The sequence below is a fragment of the Boleophthalmus pectinirostris genome, unplaced genomic scaffold, assembly GCF_026225935.1.
Source record: "Boleophthalmus pectinirostris isolate CB_2022bp ecotype Guang Dong unplaced genomic scaffold, ASM2622593v1 HiC_scaffold_5, whole genome shotgun sequence".
In the NCBI taxonomy this organism is placed as follows: Eukaryota; Metazoa; Chordata; class Actinopteri; order Gobiiformes; family Gobiidae; genus Boleophthalmus; species Boleophthalmus pectinirostris.
This window is the reverse complement of record NW_026571404.1, coordinates 20,930,128-20,957,988: the sequence shown is the minus strand read 5'-3', so window position 1 is coordinate 20,957,988 and position 27,861 is coordinate 20,930,128. Positions and strand designations below refer to the sequence as shown.

The following is a 27,861-nucleotide window of genomic DNA, read 5'->3' as shown; positions in this document are numbered from 1 at the left end:
CAAGACTAGTTATTAAAAAAAAAAAAAAAAATCATTATAAAAACAATATTTTACAGTAACAGAATTGCAGCCAAAACATCTCACAGTTACGTTTTCCTCATGATAGAATGCATATTGTTTTATAGTTTGGTGCAACATTCAAATAATTGTAATACAATGATCAGCCCTGGCCCTCACCTATGCCACTGCTCAGTCGTGCACGAGGAGGGTCTTCAATTTCGCTCTTTATATTACACTCACTGCAAAGTTTGCTACACAAATGGGGGCACTGTAGTACATGTACAAACACTTTTGATAAAGTTTGATGCCCCAATCCTCTAGATTCCTTCAAATCTGAGACTATTTTGATAAACACCAAAGGAGGAGTTTGTGAAAAAAATAAAAACTGTTGAGATTTGGCTATTTTACTATTTGGAATAAAATGTGTTTTGGTCATTGCTACAGATGTATAAAAAATTTTTTTTTTTAAATGGCATGAGTTACATTGACTTTTAATTGTGATTCCAAACTTAATTTTGTGCAAATTTTCAGAAATTTTCCAACAACAAAAATATTAAATTTTGTTTCAATCTGTAGGGGGCGCTAACCATTTTTGCACATTAAGTGGCTTTAGGGCAGGGAGTTTAACAAGATTCAAATTTCACTAAAATCAGTTCAGTCAAATGAGTGAAATTTTTTTAAATTCTAGGACATTTTTGCACATAGAGCCTCAGTTCGCATTTTGCACTGCATTATGATACTAATAAAAGATACAAATTTAACCAGAGGCAATACTTATTTTACATTTTAGTAGAAAAGAAAAAAACATTTGAAGAGCAATTAGGTTTAAGTTTTTGGCTGGTTGCATTTTGTCATACACAAAATGTTCCTTTATATTATAACTCACAACATCCACAGTACATACAATGAAACAGATTTATTGCTGTGCTAAGATGTATGTACACAAAACCACTAAACCTACTCTTTGGGGGTAAAGGCGTTCTTTAGTAGTGCCATAACCATGTGAGGAGCAAAGTTCAGAGCCCCAAAGAGGCAACTAGCGGTGTCCATATTTGGCAGACCAGTCCGTGCGTCCATGGATAGACTGAACTGGTGCACGAGGCAGCGTACCCAGTGTGCTCTTGGTGGGCAATGAGATGTTACTGCTCAAATGACTGCGCCCAGACCGCCAAGTTGCATAATCTATAATAAATGACAGACAATGTGTAATTACAACTGAAACACCAAAAATTATTCAGTGTTCTTGCAAAATCCTCACTTGATGTTGTTGATTCTACCAATGAAACCTGAGGCCCTCTTTGACCTGGAGAACCAATATCTTTTTTGTAAAAAGATGGCAAATATCCTCCTGGTATTGTGTTCGTACCTAAATGAGATATATAATTAAAAATGTAGACCAGTAAAAGTGCACACAGCAGGTTAAACTACTCTGCTTATTACAGTAAAATGAAGATTTTACAAAAACAGACACTGTTGGTGAATATATGGTTAATATTTTTCACAAACTGCCACTTGACTAACTAACTATGATAAATATTCACTGCAAGTCATTATGAAATGATAAAAACTTCATGAGTAAAATTCAAGGTGTGGTCTTACCATGAGCACCTCGGCTTGGTAAAGTGCCACCAAATGGGATGGTGCCGTTTCCCCAAAGATGGCTATTACTGAAGTCTTTACTTGCATTTAGAGACACATTCTTTTTTGTAGCAATTCCTAAAAAAAAAAATCAACATGTAGTCTTAGAATCCAATAGCACTGTAAGACACAACCATTAGGTACTGAATCATTTACCAGGTAAATATCTTGACTGTCTCAAGTAATGCTGTTTGGCAGAGGCAGTTCTTGAAGGTTCCTGGTAGTTTGCGGTTTTGTTTAAATTCAAAGGACCATCATCCTGCACTTTAGGACGACTATAATCCAGAGCATTGCTGTATCTATTAAAAAAAAAAATTATAATAATACATTCATGAAACTGAAATCTTAATAAATGTTTTTAAAGCATCACCTGGGGAGGGCACTATCTCCGTGTCTAGACTTTTCTGTGGAGAAGTTAGATTTTCCAAGAACACTTAAAGACAAGTCAATGTCTTCAGAGTCCTCCCACTCATCCCCTTTATGCTGTCCTGTGCTGTGGCCCCACCGGCGACGACCTCCCTTGGGTTTCAGATGGTAATTTGGTAAATTCGTGTTCTCTGATTGCTCCCTTGTCTGTACAAAAACAGAAATAATGCAGGCCCGTCAACTTGAGTGAAAGTCACTCCATGGAGATGTTTGATAATGATGTTTGAGTCACACCTTGGTCTGAGGTCCCTTGTCCACAATGAAGGGGAGGTGACTTTGTGCTGTGCCCTGTGTTGGCTCTGGGTTCAGGATGTGCTTAGACTGCTCACGGAGCAGATCTGTGTGCCGTTGGTAAATGGCAGCCTGAGCAGCGGCAGATACAGGGGAGGGCTGGACCTGCTGCAGGGGTCTGGAGGAGCAGTGCTGGTTTGGAGGGGGCTGTGAGGGGGGCACAGGCTTGAGGAGCAGGGGCTGCTGCATCACTGTGTGAGCCTGTAATGGGGGCTCCATTGGCACAAGGTTCGGCTGGGGTCTACCCTGCTCTAAGATTTGTTGAGGAGTTCCCAAAGCCTGGCCCACATGGAAATAGGAATACCTGAGAGCCTTGAGTACAGACAACATGTGTTAACACATCTTTGCATAATGCCTTGGTCTCTACGTAAATGAATGAACACCTGTGCTGAGGCTGGTCTCTTCTTAGGGTCCCACTGGAGTAAGTCTGACATTAAATGGATAGCCTCTGGACTGGCATTGGGAATGAGTGTTTTCAGACTGCTTGGAATACACTGTGGCCAACGGAAATTCATGGCATTTGCTAGAAGATACCCCTCAGGCCAATCATTCTAAGGAAAAGAAAAGTTTTGTTAAATTGAAACACACAAAAAGAGACATTAAACTGAATGGGACCAGCACACAACAGAAATTTACTTTACCAACGCTATATATGCTAAAACACATACCTTCTTCGGTGTACCCAGGACTTGGCAAATCTTAAAAATGGTGTCTACTTCGCTGGAACCAGGAAAAAGAGGTCGAAGGGTATATAGCTCAGCCATAATGCAACCAACTGCCCACTGGTCAATGGGTGAGTTGTAAGATGTTGATCTGAGGAGCACTTCAGGAGCCCTGTACCTATTCACAGTGGACAGAACAGACATTAAATTTCGATAGTTACGACTGTAACTGCGGTTCTATGAATCCCGGATGACCACCAGAGGCGGTGCTTCAAGCACTGGATGATCATCCTTGCGCATGCGCAGGTCGAGAATTTAGTAACAACAAATTCACCCTTGACCTCCAGTGGCTCAGGTGAGTCTATATAATCACGTGACACCGGAAGCTCAGTCCCTCAATCCTTCTCGTGAAAGCACGAGGATTCTGAGGGACCGGGCACTCTGGCGGTCATCCGGGATTCATAGAACCGCAGTTACAGTCGTAACTATCGTTCTATTTCATCCCTACTGACCGCCAGAGGTGGTGCTTCAAGCACTAGATGATGAATACCAGCAAGGTCACAAGGAATCGTCAACTTAAGAGAAACCATACCTCACTGTGATGTAGGAGTGTCGCCGGAGGACCCCCTCCAGTGGGTGTGGGGAAGCTACGTTCACCCTGTAGAATCTTGCGAAAGTGTTGAGGGAGGTCCAGGAAGCTGTCGAACAAATGACATCTAACAGCACACCATGGACAGACACATGATGTCGAGAGGCCCCTCGTGGGGTGACACCGGACCCCAGAGGCAACGACTTCCCCTGTAAAGCATATGCTTTTGTTATGACTCCCACAATCCAGTGCGCGAGGCTCTGTTTTGAAAGGGCCAGACCTCTACGCGAGCCAGCAAAACAGACAAACAGGCTATCCGACCTCCGTACAGAAGCTGTGGAGTGAACATATGCCTGGAGTGCACGTACGGGACACAGCAATTCCTCAGGAGTTCCTGCCTCAAAACGGGAAAGCTGTAGTGGCAGAGTGTGCTGTGTAGACGAACGCACCTTCGGAACAAAAGTTGCATCAGGCCAAAGGGAAACCCCAGAGCCATCAGGATGCCAGCAGCAACAGGATTCGTGAACAGACAGCGCATGTAGCTCACTCACCCGTTTAGCGGAAGCCATGGCCAACAGGAACGCAGTCTTCATCGAAAGCCACTTAAGGTCGATCTGTGCAAGTGGCTCAAATGGAGGAGCCTGCAGGGCCTCGAGCACAAGAGAAAGATCCCACATCGAGACAACAGGGCGGTTGGGTGGACACAAGCGGCGAGCACCTTTCAGAAACACCAAAATATCCTGGTTACGACCAACATTAGAGCCATTCCGTCCTGCATGCCAGCAGTTAATGGCAGCAACATATACCTTTAGCGTAGACGGCGTACGTCCCTGATTCAACAACTCCTGCAGGAAAGTAAGAACCATGGAAACACGGCAGCAGACTGGGTCCTGCCCTCTGTCGCCGTGCAACATGAATTCCTCGTTCCTCCACTGAGACAGGGATGCCATGCATTGAGAGGTGACAAGCAGTCGTCGCCTTCTGTGGGCATGACACGCGGGGTCCAGGTGTAGGCCATTGAGCCACCTTTGAAGAGGGCGCAAGGAAAGGAGCCCCAGGGGAACCACAGCTGAGGCAGCTGTCAGTTTGCCAAGGATCCTGAGGAACTTCACGTAAGGGAGTGCCCTCCCACATTGAAATTCCGAGAGCGTTTCTAGAATGTCCCTTATCCGCTTGGGTGAAGGACGTGCAGTCATTGTCCGTGAGTCGAGAACCATCCTGAGAAAGGTGGTCACCTGCAATGGTAACAAAAACAACTCTTCACCATGTTCACTTGTAGACCCAATCTGCTCACGTGCCTGAGCAGTGTCTGCGTATCCTGAAGGACCTGAATGTGGGTGGGAGCACAGATGAGCCAATCGTCCAGATAGGGCAGAATGCTTAACCCCTGGACGTGCAGGGGGGACAGGGCAGCGGAACACGCGAGGGAATAGAGATAGGCCGAATGGAAGGACCCTGAATTGGAAGTGCTCCCCTCGAAAAGCAAAGCGAAAAAACCTCCAATGGTGAGGAGCAATGGGGACATGAAAATAGGCATCCTTCAGGTCCATGGATGTGAACTAATCCCCAGGGAGTATTGCTTGAAGGACCTGCCTGACACCCAACATCTTGAATGATCTTGAATGATCATCATGTTCAGACCCCTGAGGTCCAAGACTGGACGCAGATCGCCCGTCTTCTTTGGTACCAGGAAATAACGAGAATAAAAGCCCCCCGGATCCAGCAGGGGGTCCACAGGAACTATCGCGCCATTGTCCAGCAAGGTATGTATTTCCTGAGCCAGTGTCTGTGCCTTTATTGCGTCCTGGATAATCGTGATCTTGACTTGACCAGGAACACGCGGCCGGCGGCGGAACTGTAGTTGATATCCCCGGGACAAAGTAGCCACAACCCAGGTATCCGGGCTGCGGGTGGCCCAGTAATCAAATTGTTCCGGGGCAAAATATCCCACCGCCGGTATCACAGCTTCACCTGGTTGCCCCCTGGCCCTTGCAGGGCTTGGGGGGGCGGCGCCTGGGCTGGAGAGACCAAGGAGGGTGGGAGTCGCGGGTCTGGGCCCGTGGAGCAGTCCCAGCATCCGAACCACGAGGTACAGCAACGGAGTGGGGCTGCATTGGATACCTCTGAGAAGAAGGAGGAGGGGCGACCGGGGTTGTCCGATGAGGGGCTTGTCTATGAAGCCCTGCAAACTGTTGTCTTGTGCGAATAGCCTGTGCCGTACGTTCCAAGGCTTCCAGGGCAGCGGAGCCAAACAACTCTCCTGGGAGAACAAGAACACCCCGTAATGTTCGCCGACTGGGTTCCGAGAGAGGGGACTGTGCCAACCAGACCTGACGCCGGGCTTGAACTAATGTTGACAAGAGACGCCCAAGTTCCCACGACATGAGGGCGAAAGCTTGCAAGGATGCATCGAAAAGTCCTTGCGTAGGCTGGTCCACCGGAACAGCCTCCAATGAAACAGACAGGCCAAGCAGCAGATGGGACAGAGAATTCCCAATTCGACCCATGCGGGCTCCCATATCGTATGCCTTACAGAGCAGATCGTCTGTAACACGGCATTGTGGTCACGCACACCGGGCATTAGTGTCTCTTCAGGGGGAACAATAAGTGAAGCAATGGCCGGCTCCACTGCTGGCATGTGTCCCAGACCAAACTTGTGCGGATCCTGCATCGCTGCCAATGCCCGACAATCTGAAGTAGGCCTTGTGAGTACCTTAGTATCTGTCCAACAGGCATGAAGTTCCTTTACATACTCTGCCGAGGGAGGAACTGTAAAGTGAGAAGTGGCAGACTGCCGGCGAAAGAAGGCACTACAAGGAGCCGTTTCAGTCAATGGCACATCCAGTTTTAAACGGCCAAGAGCTGTGCGTATCGCTGCAGTGACAGACTCATCGCTCCCAGCCTGAGAACAGGTAGAGCGTAGGGACCCTGAGTCTAAGACTTTAGAACTCAGGTCATCACATCCCAGTTGAAAATGGGTGTCAGAGGCCGCTACAGACATGGCATCATCACAGACCGAGGCCACATCCTGCCGTTGTTGGGGAGCCACCACACGGCTGGCATCCGCTTGAAGGTCCTGAATTAAGGCCTGCATTTGTGCCAATTCAGATGACAATGTATCCACCTTAGCAGACAGCTTCCCCGGAACCCTCTTCTTGGGCTTCTTACGTGGAACACATTCCTCCCCAGTTGAATGTCACTTGCGATTAAGAGGCTGGCCAGCCGGTAGGAGGTCCGAAGTTCCCGCGGAATCATCCAGAAAGAAGGCTCCCGGAATGCAGTCAAACGGTCCAAACGTACAGGCCGGGACAAAATACTGCAGTTAGAACATGCATCCTCAGTGAGGGCCTCCTGCAGATGTTCTTCCCCTAGGCAGGCGGGACACAGGTCATGCCCATCATCAGGCTGTAGTGGAGCCAGACAGGACTGACAACATAAAGACTCTAGCATTGCAGCGGCGTAACGCTGCCCAATATAAGGTAGAAGTCCAGAAGTCCGTAAGCTGGAGTCGTGTCGAGCAGAAAACGCCACTAGCGACTCAGCAATAATCCAGCGTGTACCAGTGAAGACGAGGCCGGGTCAGGTCGAGCAGGGAACGCCACTAGTGGCCCGCCAACAACGCCATATCCTAAACCAGATGCTCAGTATTAGGGTCTGGTCGAGCAGGAAACGCCACTAGAGACCCACGCCGATCAATTGTACTGGCAATAATCACGAAGAATAAAGCGCATGCGGCTATTCAGTGACAGTATTAATCAATAATGTAGTAGCCGCGCCAATATACGGCTACAAAACAAAGTGAAGGAACTAGCCGAACGCGGCGAATCCGAAAAAACAAAACAAAACAAAAAACAATGAATCAGAGTTAAGTTGGAAACCAAACACAAGCCGAAAGCGGCTATGTCAAAACAGCAACGTAAATCTACCGAGCGTGTAGCTACGGCGAAACCAATGTAAATAAGAGCAGCCTACCTCCACAACGGACACCAGTAGGCCGATCCACTGCTTGTGCAGCCCCAGGAGGGCGAGGGAACTCGCAGCACCGACTGTTGTACAGTCACGGGGCTACACGCGACAAGCAGCGATAACAAAAAAAATAAGTGGAAATAGCAAAAGGCTTTGCAACCCATCCACCATGCAACCTGCGTGCGAGAAGGTGAAAAGGGACTGAGCTTCCGGTGTCACGTGATTATATAGATTCACCTGAGCCACCGGCGGTCAAGGGTGACTTTGTTGTTACTAATTTCTCGACCTGCGCATGCGCAAGGATGATCATCCAGTGCTTGAAGCACCGCCTCTGGCGGTTAGTAGGGATGAAATTGAACTAAGCGTTTAAAAAACGTCTTATCTGATCATAACTCACCATCTTGTTGATACATAATCAGTGTATGGGGGACGAGAACGAATCTCCCGTGCAAGACCAAAGTCAGCAATTTTAACCAACTCAGGGCCCATACATAGAAGATTCTCAGGTTTCATGTCTCTGTGAAAAAACCCTGAAAGACGAGTAAAACAAAATCCATGCATGAAATAAATACACACAAATAGATCAGTGACAGAAGTTACATCACATTCTGTACTAACCGTGTTTATGAATAAATGCAAGACCCTGTAGTATCTGGAACATTATATTTCTTACAGCAGACTCAGGAAACAGTCGAGTCCTACAAAAATCACAGTAAAAAAAAAATCAGTGTAGGAATAAAACTGAATGTGAATGATACTCTTTGGAAGTTCATATGGACCTGTCTTTCATCAGCTGATATAAATTCTCCTTCATGTACTCAAATATAAAGTACAGGTGGTCATTTTCCCGGATTACCTCCTTAAGTTTGATTACATTTGCATGGTTAAGTTTCTTCAAGGACTGGAAACAAGCAGATACAATTAGCATGCGTATAATAAAGTAGTACAATTTATTCATAGGCAAACTAATCATGCTGGAAGAGAAAACACATGGGTCACTGCAGGGGATTCAGAAGCAGGTCCAGACAATTATTTAATAAAAGCTTCAAAATATTCATTTATGCACAAAATTTTGCCAAGGGAACAGCATAGATTTTATGAAGGAATGCACTTGTAGACTAATTGATTGGGTAGATATAGATTTCTCATGCAGTGGCATAATACTGTTTTTCATGCCAAATATGAGAATTTGCTGAAATAATAAATTAACGAAGCCTTTATTACATGCTTATTCGCAGTCTACATATTTGCTGGGGTATAGGTGGCCACTTTAGTTAATCTGCCGTATCTAATGGAAAATGGGTGCCTGGGTCAGGGAGCCAACAGCACATAAAAATCACCTTCTACTTTTAGTGACTCAGCTGTGTGACTTTTCGCTGTGAGGAAATTTAGAGCAACATTATAATATAAGAATAAAATGGACATGACATAAGGCTGAACTTAATCAAAATCACAGCTTAATTACTGAGTCTGTGTTAGAAATAATATAGTACTAATAAGTAGTTTACCTTGACCTCTCTAAGGTTCATGCATTCTTCCCAAGAGTAAAACTTTCTTTTCATCCTGGAAGAAATAAAAATAAAATATTAAACAACCACATGAAATATTGGTGTAAACAATATGGCATGTTATATAACAATATGTGTTTGAGCACGTGTTCCTCTTTTGATTGTCCTGCACAGTATATTAATAGGACCCTGTCTTATTTAGAGAATGTTATTGATACCACATGAATTATAAAAAGTCAGATTTTTATCACAAAGAAATCTAGACTTTGTGGGGGTACTAGGTATTCTTTGCAGTTGGTATTGAGTTTTTTAAAAATTTTTCTAAAATTTGAGGTAGTTTGCCAACTGATGTGTCCTTCTATTCATGGGTTTTATGGTTTACATGTGATAATTTCAGGACTTTTGCCCATTCAAAATATAAATTTTGTTCGGAACTGTTGGTATGGCAACAGTGCAAGATTTTCATAACTCTGAAACCCAGTTTTGCTGCTTTGTTCTCATAGACCCACTTACTTTTTAATGGCTACAAGTTCTCCAGATTCCAGACTCCGGCCGAGGATGACCGAGCCATAGGTGCCATCTCCAAGCTGTCTGATGTTACTGTATTGGTTCATTGTGAGTGGTTTTCCATATCACCATCAGCTGGATGTGAAATTGGGAAGTGCTGTGCTCCTGTTGCTGAATGCAGCCAGATTTTCCTGTGGCAACAACAGAACACTTCAGGCAGAGCTGTAGGACCCATTGGACTGTTTCTTACTACCTGAAAAATACATATTAAACATATCAGAATCCTGATACCCAGTATATCGAAACATGCTTCCCAAATGCTAGCATACCCCAAGCTATTAATATATTAGTAGGCCATCTATGTGTTAATACTGGCAGGAAGCCACTAAAGAGTCGGACACTCTTGTGGTTAAATACCGCTTACCACTGTATTGAATGGAAATAAAAGAAATAGCGTTCATTTGTAAATCTTCTGGCCTATTTATAAACGCATGCATCTTCTGTTACGATATTGTACAAAATAAAAATCTCAGTGCCGTTTGGCCCAGCAGCTACAAAACAATACACGGCTTACACAGTTGGACAGACGCAGTAGGTCTCTCGACACGTAAAACACAAATAAAATCATATAAACAGCTCATGCTCACCCCACGCGTGTCATATCCACGGGAGAACATAACCAAGGCGTCACATTCTATTAACTAATTGCTCTAGCCCAGTACAAGGAGATTTACTGTGTACACTACAGACTCTGTTAAACCAAAACGAAAATCTCGCGATGCTTTGATTCGCTCCCATCCAGTGATGCTCATGTCATCCTGAAAATAAAATCACTGCTCACGAAAAGCTCGGCTTTCAGATAAAAATAAATAAATAAATATAACTATAACAACAACAACAACAACAACAACAATAATAATAATACTACTACTACTACTACTACTACTACTAATAATAATAATAATAATAATAATAATAATAACTTAAAATAAAATGAAAATAAAATAAAAATTGAATAAAACAAAAATACAACTAATAACAATAAATAAAATAAAATACCATTACCTTTATTTTAATTAAATAGAATAAAAATAAAAAAATCCAATAGAATCAAATAAAATCGAATCAAATAAAATAGTAAATATAAACATACAAATACATTTAAATTAAAATGCTGTAACCTTACAGGTAACGGATGAGTGGCTGAAACTTGTGTGTATGGTGTTTTAGTTGGATTTTTTTTAGTACTAGCGTCTTCGCCAAATCGCCCTCGAGGGACTTGATGCTGACATAAGATGGCATGATCATAGTTCCATAAACATCTTCTTAAGTAAATATGTCATGTGTTGTTTTTTTGTTTTGTTTTGTTTTTGGTAATTTATAATAGTGTACGTACTAGTGTAATAATCGAACAGTACTGTTAAGTACTGTTCCTGTTTGTTTATCTTTCGTAAGCTCCAGGTTCACTTCCCGTTTCAGAGGTTCGTGGCTGCTCAGCGAAATGGCTGCGTTCCTGCGAGCTCGTAAATATGTTGGCTGCGTTGTGCGTTTCTCCGACCGTGAACTGTAAACGCAACGTTTTGACCGGGAATTGCAAACTCAAAAACTACTGGCCAAGCTGTCATGGTGGGTTACTGTGTTTTTTACTGACCAAAATAAGCTAACAGGCTTACTGGCTAGTTAGCTGATGTGCTGTGTTAGCCTACGTCACCTGTCATCCGCATCTAAAGATAGCTCCTCTTATGGCTACTTTTTAGCTGTGGCTTTGCTTCTTCATGTTTCCTCGTTGTTTATCATCATGAGAGCGCATGTCCCATTGTGTCCATTCAATAAGCAATTGGTCTGCTCCATGGGAATACATTTGGTTAGAATATTCAACTGTGTGATTGTGTCCTACTAAACATAGCTGCAATCACTCGACTAGTTTGCGATACCCCGAGGCATTACAGATACTTGTGGGTCCTGTTTTACAGTAAAGCATGTACTCTTGCCACTGTCTGCCGTACATAGTGTAGTCAGGCTGGACTATGGAGGACTGGTTACATACAGCAACATGCTATTTACAGTATCCTTCCTGGCTTGAAAGCATCGAGGTAGATTATACGGAAGTCTGGACGAGGGCCTTCTAAACTTCTTAAATCCTGTGCCACTGATATGACTTTTTTTGCAACAGGCTGAAGATGAGGCAGATTTTGGAGGTACGGTGGAGGATGAAGATGAGGGTTCAGAAGACCCAGATCTTCAGGTGGGACTTTTGTCATTCAATATTAGAGTGATTTTTAACTTGGATATAGATGTCATGCACACTTTGGTATTTAAGCTTTGCCAGTTGTATTAAGTGAATGAACTATTGGTACTATGAATGTATCCTTTTTCTACTAACCTCTAACCACTAAGACTTGTTCTGTGATTGTGTTATGCTGTATTGATCAGTAACTTTATGTAGTTTATTGTTTTGTTCAGGGAGAGCTTAATGCATTCAGAGTCCAGTGGATGTCTGAACTTAAACCAAGCTCTGAAGCGAGGGGTAAAAACCTGCAAAGTAAGGGGCAGAAAAAGACGCAAGAAATGGCTCTGGAGGAAAAGGTGAGAATTAATAGTGATCTTTCCAGTTCTGGCAAGTCTTTTTTGGGAATGCAGGCTCAAATGTCTGTAAAAGTTGTGACCTCAATGGGGCCCCATGCTTTCAGGCCACAGAGCTGTTCTTAAGAGCCGTTCATGAGGAGCAGATTGGAGCAGTCTATGAAGGTACCAACAATCCAATAAACCAGCTGCTAGTATTTGAAAAACACTGAGAAACACATGTGAAGCCTTTAATTTATGTTTCAGCCATCAAATACTATCGCATGGCGCTGCAGCTTGTGCCTGACATTGAGTCTAAAATCAACTACAGCCGGCCTACTGATGCAGATAAGATGTTAGTCTATTAGATTTAATGAATTTGTTTTGTCTTTAACATCTCAAACCTCTTTTTTAATGGAAATGGGCATTTGTAGCCACTGAAACGCAAGCAACCATTAAATACATTTTGTCTGACTGTGAGTGTTTGTTTGGTTGTAGGATGGAGGAGAGTGATGCTGACAGTGACATTGAGGACTTGCTCTCATATTTTGAGCAGCAGCTCACACTAGAAAGCTCCTATCCAAAGTTCTGCACACCTGAGGTGGACATGGCTCAGACTCACATATCAGGTATGCTGTCTGTAAAGTGGTGCAATGGGCTGTTGCAGTTCTTTGTAACATGTCCAGAACGCTGCTGACAAATACTAAGAGATGAAAACACATGACACCTGTGCTGTGTGACCTGCACTGGCTTCCTCTCATGTATCGGGTACAATTTAAAATGTTATTGTGTTCAAATGTTTACACTCTATGGGTCCAGTCTATTTGAGGGAATTACTGCAGTTGTATATTCTGTCCAGAGTCCTAAGATGAACTGACCAGCTCCAGTTGGTCGTGCCCAAAACTAGGTTCAAGACGAGAGTTGACTGAGCCTTTTCTGCAGCAGTGCCCAGACTGTATAACAGCCTTTCTCTTCCTGTCAGATCCTCTCAGTCTGTAATGCTGTTTAAGACTAGACTGAAAACTCACCTCTTCTCCCTGGAATTTAGTACTAGCTAGTCAGGTTATCTTGGTGTTTAATTGTAGTTTTCACATGTACTGTGTTATCTGTATATGTATATATGTACTGCATGTTTCTTCTGTTTTTGTTGACTTTTATGTGAAGCATTGGTCAGCTGAAGTTGTTTTAAATGTGCTATATAAATAAACTTCAGTTGAAGTCTCAAAGAGGTCTTGTTTTCTCTGCAGTCTTGCCAAGAGAAATTGTGATGTACATATTTCGTTGGGTGGTGTCCAGTGAACTGGACATGCGAGCTCTGGAGCAGCTGTCTTTGGTTTGTCGTGGATTTTACATTTGTGCAAGGTTTGACGTGCAGCTTAACAAGTGTGGAATCCAGAATCATCCTTTTTAATTCTGTTTTGATTTTCTAGGGACTCCGAGATCTGGCGCTCTGCTTGTTTGAAAGTCTGGGGAAAGACAAAACTCTCCAAACAATACACCTCATGGAGAGAGATGTTTCTGCAGAAGCCACGTGTTCGTTATGATGGTTAGGCTTCTTAAAATGATTTACAGAAGGTTTAAATCACTACAAAATATGTAAACACTCTTTTCCCAAACACTTTTTCATCTTTAGGAATCTATATCAGCAAAACATCATATATTCGTCAAGGAGAGGAGTCACTGGATGGGTTTTACAGGCCTTGGCAACAAGTTGAATACTACAGGTAAGTCCTTTATATGAATCTCATAAACTTAATTTTAAATAAATGCTTGTGGTACAGGTACCTGCGATTCTTCCCTGATGGACAGGTCATAATGATGACCACCCCTGAGGACCCACTCACTATTGTTCCTCACCTAAAAACCAAGAACACAAGGTAGGCTTTTAAAGACCATAATGCATTAGCATCGTTGCAAAAACTCCAGCTTGTTTTCTTTCATTTAATTTTGCAGATTGGATGCCATTTTGCTTGGCCATTACCGTCTGTCGCAGGAGACAGACAATCAAACCAAAGTATTTGCAGTTCTTGCCAAGAAAAAAGATGAGGTAAGTGTGCATATAAAATTGGCAGTAGTAAAAGGTGACAACAGTTAACTTCTAAATTGTATTTTGTTGTAGAAAATGAATGAGTTTACGAGGAATCGGTTCTCTAGGCGAAATCCCTTGCCAGATGCAGAGCACAGCTTCCATGTAGGATTGCAGCTGTCCTCTGGGGGGCGCCAGTGTTCTAATAAGCTGGTGTGGGTCCATCACTCATGCCACATCAAATACAGGTACAAGAGATGAGAAAGGGGTCTGAAATACTAATCTATATATTTCCATGTTGTAATGTTAATGTTAAACTTTCAGAGTGACAGGGGAAACCGTTGTGACAGCGTTTGACCTGGACCAGATGTATACACCTTTTTTCTTTGCTCGAGTGAAGAGTTACACAGCTTTCTCAAACCAGCCACTCTAAGCTCATGCTTTCACCAATGATTACATCAAAGTTCATTCACCACTTGTGTTCTTCTCAATACTGCAGTGTGGAATACACTGGCACGTTATATGTTTAGATTTATGTTATAGAAACAACCTATTTTTCTGATTTCAGAAAATATTACACAATCAAAGCTAAAATAATTAGCATTTCTTGAATCTTATTAATGAATGTTTAAAGTATCTCTATCTTTAATGGTGCATACATCTAATAAACAGTGGTGAACAGATCCAGCCTTCTAGCCTTATTTACCTTTTCCTCACAAACGCCTAACCACCTTTTAATCAGTTCATAGTCTATCAATTTACACAACTGCTTTCAAACAGTCTGCATGGAAAATATATTGTTTTTATTAGTGAAAAAGTACAATCAGGCTGGAGCTAAGTTCAGAAAATATATATATATTTTTTATTTCGCAGTTTCATCTTACAAAGCAATATACATGACACTACATGTCACATTACTGTTATTTCAATGTGTTTATATAGAGGGACCAGTAAAAAAACTAAAACAATAAATATGATCTATATTGTAAATGGTAACTATGGCTTTGTTTGAAAAATACAACCAGTGCTTGCCAGTAATTATCTATAGAATTAGAACAGAATTTTATTTTTAATAATAACCCAATGCGAATATCCGCAATAACAATAACTAAAGGAGAGAAATCAGTTTGTCGACTGGACAAAAAAAATTATGTTTGGTCGAATACGTTTGAACTTCTTCAGAACTGAAGAATCAGCTTGGATGAGCTGCGAAACGTATTTGACCAAACTAAAAATTTTTGTCCAGTTGACATTGATTTCTCTCCTTTACCATGGATTCTTCCTGGACGACTGAGGGATTTTTCACATATCTAAATTATTCTTACATTTTCCTCACCAAGCCGTGTGCAATGGCCAAAAGTGAATTATATAGTTAGAGCAGTGTGTCAAGGCAACTGAAAAAAAATCGAAAATTGACATTTGCAAAACAGCTCACACAGAATCTCAAACAGGGTTATGGTTTGAGTTTGAGACAGAATCACTGGTTTAGTGCAGTCTTACACTGGGGTTCACATTTTACACATAGGCATTTGGTTCTAGAAGAGTATTTTTATCGATATATTCAAAGTTTTTTTGTAAAAAAAATATAATTAAAATACAGTGCATGTACATATTAATTTTTTCTACACTGGATTTTACAGCGTTTTATCCAAATATAAATACTGATGAAGAGATGTCAGATTAGCAAATATATAAACATTTGCTTTACATAATTTATGTGTTCTGGTAAAACAAAGACATTTACACCAACAGCACACGAAATATAGTGTAGGATGTCTCTCCTTTATGAAATCTTTTGTTGATAGATTTTGGGATTCATAGATATTTGCTTTTTGCTGTTATGTTTAAATGTCTTTATTGAAAGTAACAGAGTTTAAACCAAAGTTTTTTACCATATGAGAACAGTCCCGTATTGAAAAAACAAGTTGAATTCTGATGTGTGTTTGTGAATGAGAAGTGTCAAGTGTTCTGACAAAGAGCCTGAGAACTGTGTGAACTGATGAGAAATGTTCCAAATTATTTAAAGCTGCTTTTCAGATACATATTTGAATCAAATGATCAACTAAATAAAGTTTCAATATCCCTGATTATATTGAAGCATAAGTACAATATACAATATATATGCAATTATTTGTAGGTCAATGAGAATTCTAAGACTAAATGCCCTGCAGTATTTTTTATGGTTCGGCAACAGTTAATCCCTGTTCTATATCACTACGCTCCGAGGATCACTATAACGGTGAACAGCTAAACAAGTGAACTACTTTTATTAGGAGGGACTAGCTTCAACTAAAACAGAAATAACTAATGCTTTGAACATCCATGGACAGCCAAACAGTCTGATTTAAAAAGTACTTTCAGGTGGGACGATGATATAAGTGGATTAAACAGCTACAACTACAGCGCTGTGGTGTTCTAGACTCTAGATTTAAAACAGTGTAACGCACTGCTCCTCGGTTAATCCTTACAAATATGACAGTGAATTCCTTTTATCTGCAAACATAACGTTCTTCACTTGATGTGTTGTTACATAATGTCAGTTATTACTAGATGCAGGTCTAATGTCTACTTTGAAATAGCTAATTAAAAGAATAGCTGCATTTTATGTTAATCATTAGAGATCTATGGAGAGAGATTTTATTGATTCAAACAGAAATTCTAGTTTTGCTGCAGCAACATTTACACTGCAAAGAAAACCTGTTTAGAGGATTATTTAGTGGTTTATTGCTTTTTCACTGGATATGTTTTATATTATTGCATCATATTTCAACACTTGGCCAATTTAAATATTACACAACAGTGCAGAGGAGTGAGATAAAGTCCATCACCACACTTTTCCCCTGGATACATTATGTGTGGTGTAAACAAAACCTGCCAACACACCAACTGGTCTAATCTTTGCCCTTTTTACATATTTCCCTATCCTGAGATTGAATCATCACTTGGAGGTAAATTCTGGTGTATAAGACAAGAGTATTTGATTGTGCATTGCTACCTTTGAGGCTTTGTGCAAAGTGTTATAAATGTTTTGGCTAAAAGCTATTGACTTTAAATAGCAAAAATATAATGCATACATAGCTTCATACTTCATACATGCTAGGAAGTAAAAGATGTTCCAAAACATCAATCCACCCTGAGTTTCTTGTGAGCGTAGGTCTCAGTCCCATTTGCATGTCCTTTTGTAGCACCAGAGCCGTTTTGGTGCTCCTTTGAGGAAACAATACGTCTTTTATATGTCTGAAAACAAAGGGAAAAAGAGAAAAAGTGTGAACTTTACACATTGTAAATGTCATGTTTGCTTTTTGCCGTCATGTTTCAATATGTCTATTTTGAATGTGACAGTATTTGGGCCAGTGTCCTTTACGTGGTGAAGAACACTGGCCTGTTTTGAAAAAACAAGTTGAATTCAAAGATCATATAAGTTTCTGAATGAGAGCTGTGTCAAGTGTGTGAACTTACGAGAAATGTTCCAAATGATCTGCCCACCTGTGCCTCTGTTTAGATACATGTTTGAACCAAACCAAGTAAAACAAGTTTCAAAAACTGCTAAGACGGTTGAAAGACCTACACCAAGAGTACCGGTACACAGGATATATGAATTATATAGACTATTTACTATCTATTTACTTTGTATTTAAGTGAAACTCCTTTGTTGATAGATTTGGAGTACTCACAAACCTATTCTAAAAAGTTTTTGTCAGTTTTTCAGGGAGTTTATAGTTTAAATCTATTCATATGTTTCAGCTTCCTATGTTATGTATATATTTTGAGGACTTTGTCACAATGAAAATTTTTATTATTAATTGCTATGGCAACAGTCCTAAATTTTTCTACTTACTTGGAAGTAAAAGTTTGTGAAAAATACAATTAGTGTAAACATGTAGCAGATTTGAAAATAGGTCCATCCCAATGGGAAACCACAGGGCCAGATGATTGCAAATGAGGACTGGGCCACAGTGAGGAAGAACTGGATCTGTGCAGGAAACATGAGAAGTACACAGCATGAGAAGGTGACCGAGACATGTATAGGACAATATCGATCTACAGCTCAAAATATCTTTAATGGATGGAGAAAACATCATTTCACTATTAAAATGGAAAAAATAGATGGATAAACCTGAATGTGTGGGACAAAACACCAAAATAATTTGAAGCCCTAAACCTAAATTATAAATCTTTTAACAATCAATGTGTAAAATTAATTATTTATCAGTTATATTACATCAAAAATTGCATTGACTGACAGAAGATGTTTGTTTACCCAGTGGTGTTTGTATAGTTTTTGAGTTGTGTTGTACTGAGTGTGGAGAGAGGGGTTAAAATTACAAAAAAAAAGTTAACTTACAAGCTGCAGTTGCGTGAGGTATTTCTTCCACCAGAGATATGGGCGCATGGCTGGTATTGACGACAGGCCGTAGTACGAGTACATCACACTATGGACAAAACTGTTCACGGTGGCTCCAAAGAAGGCTGCCAGCATGGAAGACAATAGATAAGTTAAACTAAATCTTTACAACCTGCATATGAAGCAGCGTCTGTGGTAGTGAACTACTGAAGTACTGTCGCAGTAATTACTATAACAACTTATTGTTTAATATGTGAAAAAATTTAACAATATTTTTGGAGATTAATATTTATCATGGATACGTTTTCTTAGTACTAGAGAGGATATTTTAATCTGTTTGTACTACAGTGAGATTTGTATCACTCCTATCTTCTTTGTAATCAGTTCTTGCTATGAATCTGCCACTTGTATTGAACCAGAACTGGTTTTGACTTGTTTATAACATCCATTGCTGACTGTTGACCCAGATATGTGTCCATCATACATCAATGAGGATTAGGTCTTACCCTATATTTTTGTAATTGCACAATTGCTGAATAAAACAGACTCTTTGATTCAAGACAACTTTTTCCAGTTTTTATTGTTAGCAGTTTAAAAAATCCACAACAAACCATAGGGGGTTGACTCAATAATTTCTATTATTCCTTTTAGATGCAAAATAACTAAGTGTTTCATTAGCTATTTATTTATTATATTTTCTTAACCATATTATACATTTAGAATAGTTTTTGGTTTGGCCAATCCTGCTTTAGGATTATTGTCAGTGGCATACATTTGTTAAATATATTAATTCAATAATATATATAATATGCATCATCTAAGTTTACTTAAGCAATATATCACTCTTCAAAATGTGTTATTGTGACAGGTCCAGGTACATTATGTCTGTTCTATGTTTATGTTTTATGTTTATGTTTTATGCATGAACCTACCAACAAGTAAAGGCAGTGCATTATTAGTTGCAGACTTCTGGTCAATAAGCATTGTTTTGTGTACTGTAAAACATGGCTAAAACTGCTGTCTAATGGCATTAGGGCCTGAATTATTTAACTCACTAGGGCCCAACATTGGTGGTTAGTGGAATAAAATGTGAATAATAAGCACTTACAGTGGCCACAGGGGATCCAGTTCAAGACAAACCACCAGATGTTGAGCATGGTGGTATGATGGTAGATGTGGAGAAATGTAATCTGATGGTTGTTCTTTCGTAGAATAAAGAAAAAGGTGTCCATGAACTCAATGAGCTTGGAAAAGTAGTACCACCAAAGGGCTTTCATCACCTGAAACAACAATAAATAATGAACAAAAATAGCAACTTTTAATGTAATACAGAAAACTACAAGCACTGCCAGTTAAAATTCACAAATGAGTGCAATTTGTTAAAAAGAAAATGCAACCCTGACAATTTTTTAATCAGTCTTTAATTCACAGGACAGATGCACGTGTAAAAGAGGGTGAAGAGAGGGGAGATATTCATTGCTATCCTAAATCGCTGTAGCTAACACATTGCCAACTGGTACTGCAAGCTAAGACATTGAATTATCAAAAAGAATAAATCTTTTCAAAAATATTTAAATGTTAAAGGTGCATTGTGTAACTTTTCTGTTGGAGAGTCCATCATCTGCTTTTCTTCAAGGAGGTGTTATTGTTATGTCTGAAATATTTCACAGTATGGCATTAAATCTTTCTATCATCATGGAGAACAAACCAGAACAAGTTACCACTCAGATCTGTGGAGAAGCAAGCCCGCTCACAGTCAGAATGCCTGTTTTTATAGGTATTTTTGAGCTATAAAATCACCTGTAATAAAATAGATATAAGGTAGATCTGTTTCATGTCATATTGTGGAACATTTGAAGCAAAATAATGACAAATCCAAAGAAACAAGACGTTGACTGAGCCCCATCTTTAAAGTTTCATATTGCACCTTTACGTTAGAGTTTGTTACTTTTTTTTTTTTTTTTTCTCCAATAGGTCTTCACAAAATCCAGGTTGAATCATAAGGCATTTCTATAGCAGGAACACAATGAAAACCTTTTAATCACATCAGAACTGCAAAGCTCTGCACATTTTTCTGGTGAGCCTCTACAGACTGACCAGTCCTGATCATGACACAAGTCGGATTAAATCGACCTTCTATCTCTAAGGCTTATCTGATGGATTTACAGGTACTGGCAGCACCACATCAGAGCCATAAATTAGGAAAGAAGACACTCTTTATCCAAGATCCAGGCATTGGCATTCACTGAAAATGCATCATTATACAAAAGAGGTGTTTTTGGAAGAGCAAATTTATCTGTATCTGTATCTATGTGCAATCATGCCTGCAAATTATTAACAATGTTAAATTTACTTTAAAAAAAAAAAAGCCAAATGGTTGCTTTAATAAAGTTAATGAGAAATGAAAACTTGAGTACAGTAAAGTAAACTTCAATCAAACAATTAGATCAATGTACTAAAAATACACGACTATAATTTACTGTACCTCATTATTCCAAAAAGACATGAGAACAATTCACTTGAATTAAATTATATACACTAAAAAGTCAAAGAAAGTAATGTTCAAAATGATGATTTATGGTTTTGTAGGTTAATTTAGCTCAAGAATATTCATCGGTTCATCTATAAATAAATAAAGAATAGAAAATCCTTTGAACTCTTTACTGGCATTACCTTCAGTAATACTGCCAGTTCAAAAATGCAATAAACATTTAATGGCCTCTATATTTCAATTAAATCTAATCTAGTATGTTGTGATTTGCAGACCAATAAAACATTTGGAGACTTACTTTAATGTTAATAATGTCTGGTGCACTGTGAGTGTTTTGGCAGTAGACACTGTAGCTCCCATACCACGCTGCAGAGGCAAGCTAAAGGAAAGAAATCAATCAGACAGTTAGAAAGTGTGCAAAGTAATGGTATGAAGCATCAACCCTGATAACTGGGCTTTTATTGTGATTGTGCAACTGATACGAATCCACTAAAAATATACCATGTCACCAATAACAGATAACATCCATCATTACACCATAAATGTGATGCTGGCAGTGAAATTATGGACTTGAGAAATGGCAGATTGTGTAATTGTATCAAAAATTAAAAGTACAGATTTGTTGAAGGTCAGTGACCAACTGATCCAGTCACTTTGTCAAAGCCAATAAGAGGATTTATAAACTATTATAAAGGGCAAACATCTGTTGCAGGTTAGTGGTTCATATGACAAAATGGATTAATCTAATCCAGGTACACGTGGTGCTTGATCTAATGTGCTGATTAAATAAATCTAGCAGAATTAGTGATTAGCAAATATTTATGGCATGGTATTTTTTATGGTATTGAACCAGGACAGTGCAAAACAGCACACTAACCAAAAAAGATACTGGCTATAACATTAATGCTAATTTACACCTGCAGTCCCTGACCAGGTAAATATTGGAACTGGATACTTGATGTTTGGGGTGTAACTGCTAGCCTGATTCATCAACCGGTTTCACTTCGTAGAAACCATCTGACCTTGCAGTGTTAGAATTCGTTTGCTTGATGGTAGGCGGGTACTTTTTTTAATTTAACCAATCGCTGCTATTTGGTTATGATGTATGTAATGCGCTGCTAATGGGGTTAACTGGTATATTAAGCTTTTCCCAAATACTGTAGGAAGAAGGGCAATAATGTCTTTCTGTTTGATAAAAATCACCAAACATTCTCTTTGTTCCAGCTTTAAATCCTCGATCTCGTTAATTGTTGACAACACAGAATGTATGGCTCTTCGCCGTTTGGCTGGTGCCTGAACTCGCACTTCCGGGGTTTTTACAAACCGTCTAGTGTATTACGATTCCTGACCTAGTCGCTGGAGAGAAATGAAATTGAACAGCGGCACTGGGTGGGGCCAGACTGGCTATGTAACTTCTGTCCTGCGGGGTGACACACTTTTGTAACAAAATCCCAAAAATATTTTCCAAAACAAATTAGTTCTACAACAACTGTAGAGAAGTCTTTCCACAAACGTTGCATAATTTTTTTGCGCAACCATTTTAATTTTAGACATTTTAACATGCCCTGTGGTGTGACGTCTCCTGTCAACCCGCTGGACATTCACTTTAAATTTGCATGTTAAAAAATTCTAATAAATTACTTAACATCTAACGTCTATATTGTTGATTTAATAATTATGTAACAGTCTCATTTTAAAGAATACATTTTTAACTATTAGAATTGTGCTTTTCTCAGGAAATACTCCTGTCACCCCATTGGACATAACACCTGCACATGAGAAGTTGGATTTTACAAAAAAAGAATATGATACTTATTAAATTTGTTCTGTATCTTAAACCCATAAACCTTGAGCTCTTCCTGATACATAAATGACAGGTGAGCTCCTTCTAGTTGTTGTGTAACTGTCTTTTTAAATCTGTGATTTTTCATGTCACACCTCAAGACGCCCTCTGGATTAAAGCATTAAACTGCTTATAGCTTTTTTAGAGTTAAAGTAATGATAAAAGTGTGATATTAATAAATAATGTACACAGGCTTCCCTTTTTGCAAACACAGTTATGAACTAGGACTCACGGGACTGATTCCTAAATAAAAAATTTAAAAAACTATATGTAATTTATAAAATACATATTTGTGCACAGCTGAGGTGAATTTTGGAGGAAGAAAATACAAAGTCATTTAAAGGGATTATGGCAAAAATGGGTGTCACATCAAGTACCCAATTATACAGATTAAATGTATATACTAAAACGTGACATGACAATTAAGTTCAAATATTTGTGTAATACACTGACCCTTGCATGTGTCTAAAATTTGAGAGATTAAATTTGAGAGTTACGAAAATGGTTTGATATTAAAAATTCAAAGTTGAATCTGTCTGTTAAAATGAAATACACTACAACAGTCTTTTCTGCATTTAATGCAAGACAAGCACTTTGAAGACTCTCTCCTGACTCCTCCCTTTTTCAGATTTTTGGGGTACAAAAGACAGTGTTGTCAGCATACATAATTATCTTCACGTCACACACTTGAGGGGAGGTAGTTTACATATAAATGAATATTGAGCCCTGTATAGTTCTGGAGAGAGAATAAGGTACTGTCCATCACCCCCTCTGGTGAGATTTAAAACAGTTTATTATAAATTATGCTAACACAAACTCATATTTTTACTGCAGTTTATAGTGTTAAACACCTTGCGTAAGTCAGTGAAGAAGTTGCAACTACTCCTCTCTAGCCTAAACTAAATCTCTTCAAGGAAACAGCAGTAAACTGTTTGACTGGAATAAGGTGTTGAATGAGTGGCCCAGATTCAATTTTCTTATAGACCTTATCCTTACGAGCTGATAGTTACTAACCCCTTGCTTATCTCCAAACGTATGCACAGGCAGTTTTCACAGTTAGGTGGAAAATGTCCTTCCTTACAAGACTCTTTAGTGGCTTTAGTGAGAACTGGAGTTAAAGTTGCTCTATGGTGTTTTAAAAAGACACTATCAAGCCCAAGATTTTTAGTTTAAATTCCATCAACATAACCTACCCAACTGAAATCCAGTTGGTTTAAACCTAAAAGACCTCTCTCTGATCTGAATCTTCACTACCTAAACCCCAGCACTTGGAGCCAAATATTAATCAGTACTGCTGCAGTATAAGCTGTCCCTGGACTAAGAATGAAAAAAAATATATATACAGGTTAAGACACTGGCACCCCAGGTTCAATTATGATTGTAATATCTTTTTAAAACTGTAAGAGTGCAGGTTACATCTAGTTCCTTTTAGTTGGAGGTGACAAGGAAAGGATTTCAACCAATTACAGAAGGAATTGAATATGAATGATTCCTAGCAATGAGCATTTACTCCTGGTTAGAGTCTGATCGATATCACAAGATGTCTTGAATGCCTTGATGGAAGTACATTCATTTTATATGCTGTAGTTTACATGTGAAATTAAATTACCTCCCAGAACATATAGATGGAGAGTAGAGTCAGGCCCACATTGTAGATCAGTAGAAGGCCCCTGCAGGAGAATGGCGGCCTATTCTTCATGTACTTCGGACCCATCCACACGATGAGGAGGTAAAGGACTGTGAAGGCAAAGGTCGGGAGGTAGTTGTCCAGCAGCAGCCATCCTCGCACCCGCGGATCTATTAAATGTTAGAAAGGAAGGTTCAAGGTACTGCAGTAGTCAGGGTACTGCAGTAGCAATGAATAACCACAAGGGTCTCCATCTCCTATGACTAGAACAAACTTTATTTATCCATGGAGAAATAATTTGGATGCAGTAACTCTAGCAATATAATATAATGACGATTCTTGACAAACTATAACTCTTAATAGCAAAAATATAACGTCAATATATCAAATGAACTTCTGGGCTGAGGGGACATGCCTGAAGTAACAGACAAAACCCAAAGCTAAACCTGTATTAGACCAGAAGTAGACAGGACTGAACAGGACTAGAACAGGGCCAAAGCCATTAAGACTAAATTGGGCTGAATCCAGAACCAAACCGAAGCAAGTGCAAACAAACACACGGTTTAACTACCAAAATATGATTACTGAACTACCTTTGTCAAACGTTACTATGACATTTGTTCTACTTAAATAATGATGATTGGTCAAAAATGTATGTAAATGTATAAAACCTATTATCCTATTATCTGTATTTCATCTGTGTTTACTTTGCTGCATTGTGTGTAAGCTCTATTTAACGCCGTCAGCTGCACTACCTTGTGAAGGTGAAAACAAGGTTTGTGTGGATCAGATGCTGAGGTTATAAGAATGTTTTCTATGCACCTTTATTATTACATAGTCATTCATTGTCAAAAGATTTACCTTTGGGACCAATCCAGGACTCTAAGTGACTATTCAAGTTGTCATTAAATGTCGCCATTCCTGAAAAACAAGATACATAATAAATACAACTTTACAGTGAAGACATTTCAGAAATGCAACAAAAGATAAGACAACTAACCGCAACTGTAATTTCTGTATAAATACAAAGATTGCCTGCAGACTGTGGCTTGATACAGTGCAATTTGTTATCATATTCAGCACAGTTATCATGTGTTTTACTTTGTCTCAGGGCTGCCGCTATGGAATGTGCAAATACTTTTTGCAAACATTTCATTGAGAGACAAAACACCCTTTGGTTTGGGCCAGTCACAAGATCAATACAACAATTATTTTGGACAGGATTCTGCTATATTTTTGTAGGATCTTTCAGTCTGAGTCTTTAACCTTCACCATTGGTTTACTGTGATATCTGAGACATGTGACAGTATACTGGACAAGAATGTAAAATAACCTTGACTGGCAATGTGATATGATATGATGTGACTATATTCTTATTGTGGGTTACAGTAACACAGATGCACACAGACAAAGAATAAATAGTAGTTATTGTGTGGATGCTTAGCGATGCAACTCCAAAATATCATCTGCAGGAGTCAGAGCAGGATGAGCCACAACAGAGTGTAGAGCTAGAAGCAGCAAATGACACTTTGGCTTTGAGAATAAACGATGGCAGGATGCAAAGATGAATCTTCAACCAATAAAATACAAGGAGTTTATTCAAACTCTATGCGTGTCCCATCAAAACTATTATTTAAGGATCTCTTAAGGTATTAGATGACTAAGACATATCAAGTACTGCCTGCCTCATTCGATTTGTATCCTATGTACATTTTCTCTTAGTTTGTATTCCTGGATTTCGCAATAGCTAACCATCAAATTTAGTAAGTACTTCGTTTACTTGTGCAACAGCCTAAGTCTATAGACATTTACATGAAAACATCCTGATGTTAAGGTCATTTTCAAACAATAACTACACTGTTTAGAAACAGACAGAGCGTTTGGTTAAAACAAGAGGAGTGGAAGAGCATCACGTCCCTCTGCTGATGAGTGTAGTCTATACATTGTTATATAAGAGGCAAATTCCCATCAGATCATCAGTCTACGTGTGCGTTAACACCAGAGGTGAGATCAGGTCGTTGTTTTGCAAGTTTTAAAAGTTGTTACCTTTTCCCCTTTTTAAGATTTAAAAGTGCTTAATAACAATTATTTTGTCATGCAGTCTGCACTGAACAGAGACAAAGGATCAAGGTCTATGTGGCTAGTTCACCCTGTTTTAGCTGTTGCTGCAACAAAACAATGGATTTAAGCAATGGAGCTTGTAATCTAATTTATTGTGACAGCCCCCACTTTTATTTTAAGACATTTGATGACACAATATCATTATCTCAGTTACTGTTACATTCCTGGTAAGAAAGTGTGATGGGACATGTTCACACAAGGCTCAAGTCCTGTCCAGATCATTGGCTTTCAAGTTCAAGTCGCGTCCCAAGTCTTAGTCCATTTGATCAAATCATGTCTCAAGTCCTCAAAATAGTGACTCAAATCTGATCGTGTCGAAGTCACGACTTGCAAGTCTCCACCTCTGTTTTAGGCATAATCACGTAGCCACAGATTAAATGAAACTGAGGGGGAAAACTCAGTAAAAGTTAAACATCGTTTAATAGCCAATACACTGACACAGTGAAGTAAAGCTTGTGCTCGTAAAGCTCATACAGTCGCAGCTTCAGCATCTCTGCCAAACGGAGCGCGCCGCGGTGCGGAACACTATGAAATCCGTACCAAAGTTAAGCAGACCCGGTAAAGAGGGTAAAAGCGATGTGGTCCTATAAAGGTGCTTACCTTGAGAGCGGGGGAACACGCCTGCTGCCTGTGTACCGCGGGGGAGGCTGCTGGTCAGTCTGAGCACAGTGTCGCCTTGTGGCTCAGTGGAAAATAGTGGGAGGAACTCGCGCGCTGGCCCGATGCCCTGCAGGAGGTTCCAGCCACGAGGTGACCCGGTGTGATGTAGTGATCCACGGCTCAAAGGGTGACATAAACAAGGACCGAGCACTGCTGTAGGCTACACGATAAACACGCCATGGTCCTGTCATATATTAACTGGAATTTGAACAGATTACATGAAGACGAGGTGACATGCCCTGCTCACGTGATACGTCAGTTTATGGTTACAATATTTGCATGCAATTAAATTCAATAAAATTAAAAGCATTTGTCTTAACACTACTGAATCAGTTTTAGGCATGCCTGTGCCCGCCCTGCCATATCCACATCTAGTGAAAACCAATCAAGCCCAGAGTGTACTTGTCCAAATTAAAATGTCAACGACCGGTGTATATTACGCACCTACTTTAAACATTTAGCAGCATCTGTAATCATAATGGTAGTTATTTAGACTCATTAACACCATGCGTTAATAAGCTCTCCAAACTTGGAAGGTATAAACTTAAACACTATGGAAAGCTTAGCTAAAAAGCGCCATCTTATGGCCAAAAACTTGC

General features: G+C 39.8%; 3 protein-coding genes across 9 annotated transcripts; 1 reads left to right on the top strand and 2 right to left on the bottom strand.

Moving 5' to 3' along the window:
• Positions 1-669: 669 nt before the first annotated feature.
• Positions 670-11,071, bottom strand: cilk1 (ciliogenesis associated kinase 1). 6 transcript variants are annotated; one of them, XM_055163044.1, is made up of 14 exons: positions 10,774-11,071; positions 9,594-9,840; positions 9,081-9,135; positions 8,352-8,473; positions 8,191-8,270; positions 7,970-8,102; positions 3,024-3,195; positions 2,739-2,906; positions 2,299-2,667; positions 2,009-2,211; positions 1,795-1,937; positions 1,600-1,716; positions 1,259-1,366; positions 670-1,182 (listed from the first exon to the last, which is right to left on the bottom strand). In XM_055163044.1, exons 2-14 carry the CDS (start codon positions 9,692-9,694, stop codon positions 1,037-1,039), a joined length of 1,917 nt encoding a protein of 638 aa, XP_055019019.1. In that variant the 5' UTR covers positions 9,695-9,840; positions 10,774-11,071; the 3' UTR covers positions 670-1,036. The 6 variants fall into 6 exon arrangements, with proteins under 6 accessions (XP_055019019.1, XP_055019018.1, XP_055019020.1 ...); XM_055163043.1 differs by lacking the exon at positions 10,774-11,071 and adding an exon at positions 10,235-10,463; XM_055163045.1 differs by lacking the exon at positions 10,774-11,071 and adding an exon at positions 10,235-10,463 and having other exon boundaries at positions 9,594-9,778.
• fbxo9 (F-box protein 9) lies at positions 11,052-14,858 on the top strand. The gene is made up of 13 exons (XM_020921460.2): positions 11,052-11,213; positions 11,761-11,832; positions 12,051-12,173; positions 12,278-12,335; positions 12,417-12,504; positions 12,648-12,778; positions 13,397-13,511; positions 13,580-13,695; positions 13,783-13,873; positions 13,931-14,026; positions 14,103-14,196; positions 14,269-14,423; positions 14,500-14,858. The coding sequence occupies exons 1-13, from the start codon at positions 11,211-11,213 to the stop codon at positions 14,606-14,608; spliced, it is 1,251 nt and encodes a 416-aa protein (XP_020777119.1). The 5' UTR covers positions 11,052-11,210; the 3' UTR covers positions 14,609-14,858.
• elovl5 (ELOVL fatty acid elongase 5) lies at positions 14,565-27,851 on the bottom strand. Of its 2 annotated transcripts, XM_020921471.2 has the most exons (8): positions 27,203-27,851; positions 25,343-25,402; positions 24,464-24,651; positions 21,310-21,390; positions 19,629-19,800; positions 18,521-18,645; positions 18,014-18,148; positions 14,565-17,412 (listed from the first exon to the last, which is right to left on the bottom strand). In XM_020921471.2, the coding sequence occupies exons 2-8, from the start codon at positions 25,398-25,400 to the stop codon at positions 17,299-17,301; spliced, it is 873 nt and encodes a 290-aa protein (XP_020777130.2). In that variant the 5' UTR covers positions 25,401-25,402; positions 27,203-27,851; the 3' UTR covers positions 14,565-17,298. The 2 variants fall into 2 exon arrangements, with proteins under 2 accessions (XP_020777130.2, XP_055019054.1); XM_055163079.1 differs by having other exon boundaries at positions 25,343-27,851.
• Positions 27,852-27,861: the final 10 nt, after the last annotated feature.